This window comes from Anticarsia gemmatalis, chromosome W, assembly GCF_050436995.1.
Source record: "Anticarsia gemmatalis isolate Benzon Research Colony breed Stoneville strain chromosome W, ilAntGemm2 primary, whole genome shotgun sequence".
Classification (NCBI taxonomy): domain Eukaryota; kingdom Metazoa; phylum Arthropoda; class Insecta; order Lepidoptera; family Erebidae; genus Anticarsia; species Anticarsia gemmatalis.
The window spans coordinates 2,387,220-2,400,040 of record NC_134775.1 but is presented as its reverse complement, the minus strand read 5'-3'; the positions used below and the strand labels follow the sequence as shown (position 1 = coordinate 2,400,040).

At 37.4% G+C, this 12,821-nt stretch overlaps 1 protein-coding gene across 1 annotated transcript; it reads left to right on the top strand.

Moving 5' to 3' along the window:
- The first annotated feature begins 1,327 nt into the window (after positions 1-1,327).
- Positions 1,328-2,239, top strand: LOC142985795 (uncharacterized). The gene has a single exon (XM_076134041.1). The coding sequence runs from the start codon at positions 1,328-1,330 to the stop codon at positions 2,237-2,239; it is 912 nt and encodes a 303-aa protein (XP_075990156.1).
- Positions 2,240-12,821: the final 10,582 nt, after the last annotated feature.

Sequence of the window (12,821 nt, the reverse complement as noted above, 5' to 3'; positions counted from 1 at the left end):
ACATTTGTTTTATTTGAAGACGCAACATTTTAAAATTAGTGATTATGATGTATGAGATTTTGCCATTGTTCTTTGAAGGAGAAAAACAAGAAATTAGCTATTGAAAGTAAAGGACAAATAATTACGGCATGTTTCGACTTTCAAAAAATATTGAATTGTCCACATGGAAATGTGGGTTTGTTTTATTACAAAAGAAAAGTATCGGTCCATAATTTTACAGTTTTTGATCTAGCTAGTAAGGAAGCATATTGTTACATGTGGCCAGAGATTAATGGGAAGCATGGTGCTTGTGAAGTTGCAAGTTGTCTGCTTAAATTTAATAAGACTAAAGTAAATGAAGGCGCTAAGGAATTCATATTTTGGTCAGATAATTGTGCTGGGCAAAATCGAAACCGTATTGTGTTTTCATTTTACATTTATGCTGCAAAAAAATATGGTGTAACAATAACTCACAGGTTTTTAGAGCGAGGACACACTCAGTATGAAGCAGATTCTGTTCATGCTTTAATAGAGCGAAGCTCAAACAATAAACTTATATATACGCCTGAACAATGGTACGCCTCAGTAAGATGATCCAAAGTTAATCCGCCTTATTATAATGTGATTGAGATGAGCATTACAGATTTTTATAATTTCAAAAAGCTATTGGATGGAAAAAACTGGATAAAAAACCCTAACAAACACAAAGTTACTTGGACTAAAATCAAAGAAGTTAAAGTGACGTGCAATGATCCACATGTATTAAAATATCGTTACAGCTTTGAAAACGAAGATTGTATGACTTTATTAGTTCATTTGTATTCCTTCTCCCTCGGACCGCGCTAGCGTTTAAACGTGTGCACCCGTACAACTCTTGAGTTATTAAATTTAAATAAATATTTCCAAAAATCATAAATTATAAATTGAGTGAAACACCAGGAGCCCATAACAGAGTCGCAACTGTGTGCAGTGCTGCAACAGCAACGCCCTGCGTTCGCCCATCGTCCAATCACAAGCCCGTCAAGTACCAGGCGTACAGTAATTCAACGCAGTGAGTAATCGTAAAGTGATAGTTAAAACAGGATAGCAATAGCCAGACGCCATCTGTCATCGTTGCCTTACTGCGTCAACTCACTACGTCAACTGTCAACGTCAACTCTCATTGTCAGCTAAGCGTCAACTGTCACCGTCAATTGTCAACGTCAATTACTGTCAACGTCAACAGTCAGCATCAACTGTCAACGTCAACTGTCACCTTCGATTTTTGACATCTATCTGTCCTTTTCACACGTCTCTCTACGTTCCGTTTCACGCATCCACATATTAGCCTATAGTCATCAGACTAAAAATGACTCAACGTTCACCTCCTAAAACGTTACCACAACTAGTTACGCTAAACACATCTGCACATTACAATTCAGACTCTGCGATTAACAAAGTAATTTTACCCGAGACAGAGGATAACTACTTTAATATCACAATCAAGCGCACATTAGAGGACCCCGTCCAGCAGCCGCAGTCGTCTTTGTCTGAAATTAAGGCTATGTTTATTGAACTCAAAGCCCAGCATGACAATAAATACGAGCTACTTAATAATGCTTTGATGACAATAATAACTCAAAATCAGGATATCCAAAAAACGGTTGTAACCCTAACAAATAACCACAAAGAACTACTGACAAAAATTACTAGTCTAGAACAGGAAAATAAAGAACAGAAACAGCTAATATCTACACTGGAAATAAAACTAGACTTTATTGAAAAATCTACACGATCGAGCACGCTGGAAGTAAGAAACATACCCAAGCAAGATAATGAATCGAAACAGACCCTAGTCGGTGTAATAAAACACATCAGTTCGAAGCTGTGTCATGGACAAGATACACCTATACGCGAATCAGATACAAGGGACATCTATCGCTCCAAATCCGCGACCATAGTTGTCACCTTTAATTCGACCCTGCACATGGAATCTCTAATCACACAGCTCAAGACTTACAACAAAAATAAACGCGAACATAAAGAGTCCTCACTAAATACTGGCGATTTACAACTTAGTGGGCCATCACGTCCTATATTCCTTTCAGAATATTTAACCTCTAAAGCCAGACGTATATTCTATGTAGCTCGTGAACACGTCAAAAATCGTAAACTGGTCGCAGCCTGGACTGTGCACAGAAAAATTTACATTAAGAAGTGTGAAGACTCAATGCCAGTAAGGATTAATGAAGAATCTGATTTGTCTAAAATAATGCTGTGACTAAAACTACATATTTCAGCTGTATTTACGTTTTGTTATGTATAGTTTATTTTTTTATTTATGTTACTCTAATCTAGATATGCATGCTACTTACCTTACCCCTATTATGTTTTTCAATATGAATTGTTTAAGTCCCCAGAGACTAATTTACACAACACTCAGCCATACATCAAAAAACACAATTTTCACTCATCATTCACACTCAACAAATCATACATCAGGATCATTGGCATCATCTTTACATATTATTCTCAAAAAACGCCCTTTATCACAAATATTAAGTCAACCAACTGATAATTATATTCAGCGGTCATATTTTGCCTCGCGAGTGCGTTGGGTCCGAGTTTATATACTAGAATTATTATTCTTCCATGCATGTTATTATACATATTTATGTCACGCATTAGTCGTGACGAAACTATAACAACCCAAATTTAACCACACAATGCAAAATATTGAACATATAAACTCTGACCTGGATGGCTTGCGAGTGGCTGAAGTGATCACCTGCGATATTGAAGATGCAAAAAAGTATGTAACAAATGGAAATATGTCTCTTAACTTACTTACACAAAATATTCGGAGCATTAACTGCAACATGCCTAACTTAACCACACTACTACAGAGATCAAATGTTCATTGGGATATCCTTGTATTGTCTGAATGTTGGCTCCCTACAGCAAACTCTTTACCTACGCTAAATAATTACAAGTATGCATCAACTACATCGCATAAAACTCAGTACGAGGGTGTAGTGATTTATGTTAATAAAAATCTTAATGTCATTTTTGAAGAACCCACACTATCTGACGCAAACTGTTTGTTACTAAAATTAAATTCCGAAACCTGCATTATTGGGATTTACCGACCACCACACCAAAGTAATACCGCCTCCTTTATTGACTCGCTGGATCAGCTACTTACTTCTCTTAAGACCTACAAAAACATTTTCTTATGTGGTGATATAAATATTGATATCGCCTCAGGGTCCACTGACAGACGCTCTTATGATTATCTGAATAAACTGGCAAGTCACTCTATACTTACAGGTCATTGTATAACAACCCATGGTCGTACATGTCTTAATCATTTAATGATTAAAACAAAGATGGATGCTACGAGTCTAATATTTAACTCTTCAATAACTGATCACCAGAGTGTAGGCCTAACTTGTTCCCTTGAATCTAGCCTCAAATACACAATGAATATTGCACGTGTGGTTAATTATGAGAGCTTAGATCTCGCAATGCATAATATCGATATCCAAAGCATAATGCAATGCAGTGACATCAACCATGCGACAGATCAACTTATAACTTGCGTGTCTACCGCTCTGAGAGACAACACCTCTATAATTCATTTACCCAGAAGGCAACGTGTCAGTAAACCATGGATCACTAAGGGACTACTTAGGTGTATGAAAAATAGAGACAGACTTCTCAAAAAATATAAACGCGAACCCGATAATGTAATACTAAAAGTTACTTACAAACGCTACAGGAACTTTTGCAATTCTCTGCTTAAAAAAGTCAAAAGAACATTCGAGAGGAATGAGATCAAGGAATCGAAGGGAAACAAAAAGAAACTATGGGAAGTCATAAAAAATATTAGTTATACTAATAATGTAACTGATCATGCACCCAGTCTTTTATCCTCTGGTGACTCCCAAGCAGACATCGATAAAATTAATTACTACTTTGCAAATGTGGGAAAGAACCTAGCTACAAAAACTGCTTCTTTAAATAGATACACTTCTCCGGATTCTAACTACCACTCTCTATCACCTGTTAACTCATTTGCATTGCTACCCACTGACGAACTCGAGGTAATGAATCTCATTAGGGGATTGAAAGATAACTGTACAGCGGGCACTGACAGGATATCTAGCAAAATAATCAAACGGTACGCAGATATTATCATTCTTCCGATGACTCATATATGTAACCTGGCATTATCTAGTGGAATATTTCCTAATGCATTCAAAACGGCAGTCATTAGACCAATCCACAAGGTTGAGGATAGAAACTCTGTCGATAATTACAGGCCTATCTCTATACTGCCTACGTTATCGAAAATATTGGAGCGATTGATAAACCAACAGCTTGTAAAATACTTAGAAACAAATAAACTTATCTCATCATCACAGTTTGGTTTTCGTAGGGGAGTGTCCACAAACGATGCAGTCCATGAGTTGGTTGACGCTGTCATAACCAACCTGGATAATAGGAAAAGGTGCTTGGCTGTGTTCTTAGATCTTGCCAAAGCATTCGACACTGTTTCTGTCCCTCGCCTTCTGGAGAAGTTGGAAAGGCTCGGTATAAGAGGATTTCCGCTGAAATTACTTGAAAGTTATTTGTCCGGTAGGAAACAAAGAGTAAGGTTTGAAAGCTGGTTGAGCGATGAACTCCTGGTAGAATATGGTGTGCCACAAGGCAGTATTTTGGGTCCTACATTATTTCTAGCATATATTAACGATCTTTGTGCTCTCACTCTTGATAGAGGTAAGATATTTACATATGCAGATGACACTGCTCTCTTATTTACTGGCGATAGCTGGGAGCAAGTGTTCACTTCAGCTCAGTCCGGCTTCTCTATTGTTAGTGGGTGGCTACATACTAATATTCTAACCCTAAATATAAAAAAAAACCAACTACATAGCTTTTGCTCACAGGCTAAATGCCCTACCTGATCCCGCTTTAAACATTTTTGCACATGAACGTAATGGGACAAACTATGCGTGTTCATGCCCAACACTCTCGAGGACAGATAAAACAAAATACATCGGAATCAAATTAGATCAAACTCTAATTTTTAAATAAACACCATCTAGAAGTTCTTGTCACTAGACTCCGTAAACTCATCTGGGGGCACGGAAGTGCCCCCGCAAGTCGAGCAAAAAAAAGCGGCACGGCCGTAACATCCTTTTCTCGAAGCAATTCGGGCTATTTTTGACACCCCTATAATTTCGTTGTGGATAAAACAAGAAGCCTGGATTTTCAGCAACTAATCAGTCATTGTATAAACACGGTATATTTAAAATTTCAGTCAATTTGAACCAGTAGTTTAAGAATGACAACTTGTTAACATTTTGAATTTTCTCACTCACTGATTCACTGACTCACCGATCATCAAAAGTCTAAGGTACTTCTAGCAGACTTAGAAGCTTAAAATTTGGAATACAAATAGAGTTTAGTGTTTTTATCATGGGAAAAATTTAATATTTTCTAATTTCGGTCCAGTTTTCTAAATAAACTAACTGCAACAATAACTTTGTAGTCCCATATAAATGTATAAGATTACAATACAAGGATATATTTGCAGTTAATGAATTATTATTACTGTAGAAAATAAAATAAATAGGTGTAAAGAGGTACCTACTATATGAGGCATAACGGGAGGGGGTATAGGGTAGGTAAGGGTGTTTAACCCATGAAACTGAACAACATTCCCATAGGAAAATATGTTGAATGATGAAAAAAAAACGTCTTTCCATACAAATTGGACTTATGTTCGCTTTACAAAAAGAAGTGAGATGCCATCAAAAACATTCTGTAAAAATAATATTATAATGCAACGGGTCTTATACGCGATTGAAAATTTAAAGGTTAGGATACCTTATTTGCTGCCCGACGTTTCGATCGCATTACAACGACCGTGGTCACGAGCTGACTGATGTGGCTGCTAAGCGTCGTCTTCTTGCGGCCCGAGTTTCGACGTCGAAACTCGGGCCGCAAGAAGACGGACGAAGAAGATGACCAAGTCGATCTATTTGTTTTAAAGGTATTTTTTTTAATTGGCATGATAATAACATACGTAATAACTTAAGACAGAAGGTCCTTTAAGTAGAGACTAAATAGATTAATCGACTTGGTATTACAATAGATCTCACAACTTTTTACGGCGATACTTGAGGTTTTTACAGAATGTTTTTGATGGCATCTCACTTCTTTTTGTGGAGCGAATATAAGTCCAATTTGTATGGAAAGACGTTTTTTTTCATAATGTAACATATTTTCCTATGGGAATGTTGTTCAGTTTCATGGGCTAAACACCCTTACCCACCCTATACCCCCTCCCGTTATGCTTCATATAGTAGGTACCTATTTACACCTATTTATTTTATTTTCTACAGTAATAATAATTCATTAACTGCAAATGTAACCTTGTAATCTTATACATTTATATGGGATTACAAAGTTATTGTTGCAGTTGGTGTATTTAGAAAACTGGACCGAAATTAGAAAATATTAAATTTTTCCCATGATAAAAACACTAAACCCTATTTGTATTCTAAATTTTAAGCTTCTAAGTCTGCTAGAAGTACCTTAGACTTTTGATGATCGGTGAGTCAGTGAGTCAGTGAGTCAGTGAGTCAGTGAGTCAGTGAGTCAGTGAGTCAGTGAGTCAGTGAGTCAGTGAGTCAGTGAGTCAGTGTGTCAGTGAATCAGTGAATCAGTGAGTGTCAAAATTCATTCAAAATTTTAACAAGTTGTCATTCTTAAACTACTGGTTCAAATTGACTGAAATTTTAAATATACCGTGTTTATACAATGACTGATTAGTTGCTGAAAATCCAGGCTTCTTGTTTTATCCACAACGAAATTATAGGGGTGTCAAAAATAGCCCGAATTGCTTCGAGAAAAGGATGTTACGGCCGTGCCGCTTTTTTTTGCTCGACTTGCGGGGGCACTTCCGTGCCCCCAGATAATCAAATCATGCGATGTCCAGGTCGATCTATTTGTTTTAAAGGTATTTTTTTTTTAATTGGCATGATAATAACATACGTAATAACTTAAGACAGAAGGTCCTTTAAGAAGAGACTAAATAGATTAATCGACTTGGTATTATATATAGATCTCACAACTTTTTACGGCGAGACTTGAGGTTTTTACAGAATGTTTTTGATGGCATCTCACTTCTTTTTGTAGCGAACATAAGTCCAATTTGTATGTTCTTTTAAGTAAATAAGAATAGAGTATGAATAAATAAAATTTAGAGGGTAAACGTTAACTACGTGTTACGCAAGATATTAAGCGAAACAAAACTAAACTGTGAAGCGCGACACGGTTTCTCAGTTCCGACAAATAACATAGCGACAACAATAATGCTAGTACTTGCGTGCTTTCGAGCTAGCCGCAGATGTTCCCGCACTTGCACTGGCTGCTCCAGTCTGGGAAGAATGGGAAGAAGCGGCACCGGTCACCTTAGGATGCATGGCCGCCAACGCGTTCAGCTCATCGGTAGTTATCACTTTGTGGCGGCTACCGTCGGCGACCTTCACAACAATGACGCCGTCCTGGGTCCAGCAGTCCCTCATACCGAAGTGCTGACGTGCCTTGGCGAAATTAAGTTGGCGGGACCGCGTCAAGAACTCCTTCACTGCAATAGACGTTCCCCACAGCTTCGCCTTGGCACGCAAAACTGCGCTCCGGGTATCCGCACTCGTGAAGCGCACCAGAATGGGTCGGTGATGCTTACCTCCGGGGGCACCAATCCGGTGACAGAGTCTTATGGAGGCTGCTGAGATGTCCGGCAACCCCATCTTGGTATTGAGTATGGTCGAAGCGATGTATTGTGGGTCGACCTTTGCTGACTCTGGGATCCCCAAGAAGAGAAGATCCTTTCTTCGGTGCTGAGTCTCTATGGAGTCCACGATCCGGGCACACTCACTGATTTGCTGTCGAAGCAACCCAAGCACACCAAACATAAGTTCGCGGAAGGTGCGGAACTCCTCAGCGACCTTGGCCACAGTGTCCTTGGCAGCACCAGTTTGCAACTGCGCCTCAAGTTCAGCCATCCTCTTGCTAAATGACTCCTCTAGCTTCGCCTGAGTCATCTGGATTTCACTCAATTGAGACATTGTGTAGTTATAGGTGTGTAGTGACTAGCAGATTTAGTTTGTGTTCAGCTGGCAGGTGGTGTGTAGTATCACACTAACACTACATGTACTGGGTATGTACTAAATGTAGTAAATACTTAATATATACCGATGTCAATTGATTTAGATTGATAAAAACTGTTAAATTAATTAAATTACAATTAAAAAGTTATAACTTCTACTTTCCACTTGGGTAAATGAAATTTTAGTTTGGAAATATACAGACTTACGATTATCTTTACTGCTCCTTGATACTTTTTGATGGTCGAGATTTTGTCTCAAGACTTTGAAACTTTTAAAAACTTCAACAATAATTTCACACCGACTGTACCGTACAAAAATAACAATACTCACATAGTTTACCAAATAAGATTAATTGTATGAAGTAACGAAATAACGAAATGTTTACCAAGCGCAACTTTTTAGTAGGTATAATTTGAGGTTTACCAAATGGGAAGTTTACCATATGGGAAGTAGCCTAAATCAGTCGTATATCATACTTTATAACAATAAAAATATTTTTTTGGACTACAACTTTAAGTTATTTTTTTATAAAAATATCCGTTTTGCTTAAAATATAATCAGTGTTAAATTATTCTCTTATCTTGAACTTATCTTGCAATCAGTCAAAATTATGCCTTCAGTTTTAATTGCTGTCAGTGTTTTGCAATTAAAATTAAAAAACTATAGTAAAAAAACTAACATATCTTTACGACAACAAAAATTTATAGAGAGCGTCATTGAAATGGACGGAATAATGTCGCGAGAATCAGTAATTGTACTAATTATCAGATTAATCTATATCCGTATTTTCTTCGTTCATCGTATCCCGTGTGTTTGGCAATTTTTCATAATAATTATGATATTCGTTCGGCATTATGCGGCCACGACAGAGACTTCGCAAATCCTCATATTTTGCAGTTGTTATCGGCAAATAATCGGAATAAGAGCGGTCTAAAATATTAATAGTTTCTTGATTAGTAATCCGTCTTGATGAATAGTTTTATTTTTGGTAACTAATAATAATAATAATAATATAATTTATTTCTCTTTCACAATGGTACCTTAATTCTTCTATACTACTAATAATATAATAAAGCTGAAGAGTTTGTTTGTTTGTTTGATTGTTTGTTTGAACGCGCTAATCTCAGGAACTAATGGTCCGATTTGCAAAATTCTGTCAGTGTTAGATAGCCTATTTATCGAGGAAGGCTATAGGCTATATAACATCACGCTACGGTCATTAGGAGCGGAGTAGCAACGAAAAATGTTACAAAAACGGGGAAAATTTTGACCCGTTCTCTTAGGTTAGAGAGCAGTGATAGCCGAGTGGTATAAGTTGACACCTCCCACGCAAGTGGTCGCAGGTTCGAACCCGAGGCAACACACCAATGACTTTTCGAAGTTATGTGTGTATTAGAAATAATTATCACATGCTCCAATGGTGAAGGAAAACATCGTGAGGAAACCTTGTATGCCTAAAATTTGTTCAATACATTTATTGAGGGCATGCAAAGTCCCCAACCCGCACTTGGCCAGCGTGGTGGACTCAATGCCTAACCCCTCCCTCATTACGGGAGGAGACCCTTGCCCAGCAGTGGGACATTAATGGGTTAAATTTATTATATACTAGCTGACCCGCGCAACTTCGCTTGCGTCACATAAGAGAATCATAATTTCCCCCGTTTTTGTAACATATTTCAATGGTACTCTGCTCCTATTGGTCGTAGCGTGATGATATATAGCCTATAGCCTTCCTCGATAAATGGGCTATCTAACACTGAAAGAATTTTTCAAATCGAACCAGTTGTTCCCCAGATTAGCGCGTTCAAACAAACAAACAAACAAACTCTTCAGCTTTATAATATTAGTATAGATCATTATCTCTTAGGTGACGCAAGCGAAGTTGCGCGGGTCAGCTAGTAACATATACATTGAGGCAGATATGAACATAACATTGTGAAAGACTGGTGCCTGAGATAGGTTTAATGAAATCTGTATTACAGGTCACCAGGCCTCTCCCTGATGCTAACATTCAGAAACAACATGAGAAACTCTATGTTTGTGTATGTAATTGAGAAACAATAAAAATAACAAATATGAATGATAGTAATATAAAAAAAGAATGATTTGTTGCTTGTGTGAATTTTGCGTGTGGATGATGTGTGAGTTTAGGTAATGAGTAAAGTATGTTTGTGTGAGTAAGTGTTTTCGTGTGATGTTTGTATATCAGGAATTGAGCGTATGAATGAAACAGGTACAAAATAGAATTACACCATATAATAAAAGACGAACAGAATGGTTTTCGCAAGAATAAAACTACATCCCTAGCAGCGTTTCAGTTACTAAAATCAATAACTGATTCAATCGACAACAAAATTCCAGTTTCAGTACTGTTTATGGACATGAGCAAAGCCTTTGATCATGTTAGCCATAAACTCTTACTCGAAAAGGTTTCTAAATATGGAATCAGGGGTTTGGCATACAAATGGTTAGAATCATATTTATCGAATAGAATGCAGAAAGTGGAAGTATCCCATTATAATGAGCTATCGAAAACGGTCGAACTATATCACTCTTCGTTTATGCTAAATGAATATGGCGTGCCACAAGGCAGTATTTTGGGCCCACTGTTGTTCTTGCTTTATATAAACGACTTTCCAAACAATATGAATCACAAATGTGTACTATTTGCAGATGACACATCAATTATAATAAAAGGCAGTAACAAAAGTACATATGAACAAGAAATAAACACAGCGCTCAAAACTACTATTGAATGGTTAGATAGGAATAATTTAAAGGTTAATTTAAGCAAAACCAAATTAATGCAGTTTCATACATATAGGACAAAACCATTAAAATTAAATATTATGCATGAAGGTGTTAAGTTGTCAGAAACGAAAACAGTCAGATTCCTGGGTATTACATTAGATAAATTCTGTTCTTGGAAAAATCACATTAATGAAATTTGCAGTAAACTGAGCAGTTTTGCTTATCCACTTAAGCGAATAAGCAATGAAGTATCTCGAAGCGCTGCTATGACTGCATATCACGGATACATATCATCGGTTTTACGATATGGTATTGTACTTTGGGGTCGTTGTGTCGAAATTGATCAGGCGTTTCGAATGCAAAAAAGATGTTTAAGAGCAATATTTGGAATGAAATAAATAGAATCCTGTCGACCTATATTTAGAAATAATAAATTGCTTACTCTACCATGTCTCTATGTCTTAGAATGCTGTATATTTGTTTTGAAACATAAGGATCTTTTTGAACAAAGGACAACTTACTATACACCTAGATCTACTAATACTCACAAATTATATCAACCCAGGATGAATTTGTCATTATCTTTAAATAACTCTTATATAATGTGTATTAAACTATATAATAAAGTATCAAATCATATTAAGACTTCCTTCCTTTAAATTTAAGGTTCAATTAACAAATTTTTTGGTAAATAAATGCTTTTATAGTGTACACGAATTTCTTAATTATAAATTGTAAATGTTATTTTTTTTTTGTTGTTCTAATTTATTATAGCATGTAATAAATAAAACTTAGTATATAATCAATTATTATGTGATATTTGCACGCTAATAAGAAAGGCAGAATAAGAGATACTCTTGTAATTACGTTAAGATCTTTTTGTACCTTATTTATGCAAATAAATGATTATTATTATTATTACCGTACTGGCGGTCGCTGATCAAATCGTGCTCTTCTAGGTAACTGAGGAGCCGTGTATTGATTACACGCTCCATCACCTTAGAGAGAAGGGAGGTTATAGCTATAGGTCTGTAATTCGATGGGTCCGACCTATCACCCTTTTTGGGCACTGGATGCACATGGGCAGTCTTCCACGAAGACGGCACTTGCCTTTTGCGGTAGAAAAGCGCGAAAAGTCGCGTTAGTACAGGGCACAACTCAGGAGCACACTGCTTGAGCACCACTGCAGGTATGCCGTCTGGCCCACTCGACTTATGAACGTCTAGACAGTTTAGTTCCCGCCGCACTTCTCTTTGCGAAATGTGTATTTCCTGCAAAGAGTGTTGGCACGGCGGGTTAGTAGGCGGTACCGCACTTCCATCATCGTTCATGGTCGAGTTCGAGGCAAAGAGTTGCCCTAGCAGGTCGGCTTTCTCTTTAGCACTGTGGGCCAAGTCACCATCGGCATTTCGCAATGGTGGTAGAGACGACTGGCAAAAGTTTCCTTCGGCAGCCTTAGCAAGAGACCAAAAAGCACGTAAGTCGCTCACCAATCCAGCCGATGAAATCGAATTTAGCTCTGGCAATTGTCTTTTTGCTGGACCTCGAGTCAGCATTTAGTTTGCGTCTCACATCAGAGATGTTTGGATCCTTATTAGCACGGGCCGTGGTCCAAGCCCTGTAGGCGGCCTGCTTGACTAGCCTGGCTTCCTTGCAAAGCCGGTTAAACCACGGTCGCTTTTTTTTACCCCGCAGCTACTTTGCTACGTCTATGCCAACAACAACTGTATATCTATCTTATATAGAATCAAAGTTATGAACATGCTCAAACCTAGCAAGTGCCTTTCCTACTCGGAGGTTACAAAATGTAAAAGCTAGTAAGTAACATTTCCAAGCTCAAAATCCTATCCTATCCTACGTTTTTGAATTTGCGAATTGAACTTACTAGGCTTTTGAATTTGAAATTGGTATTTTACTAGGTTTTTAATC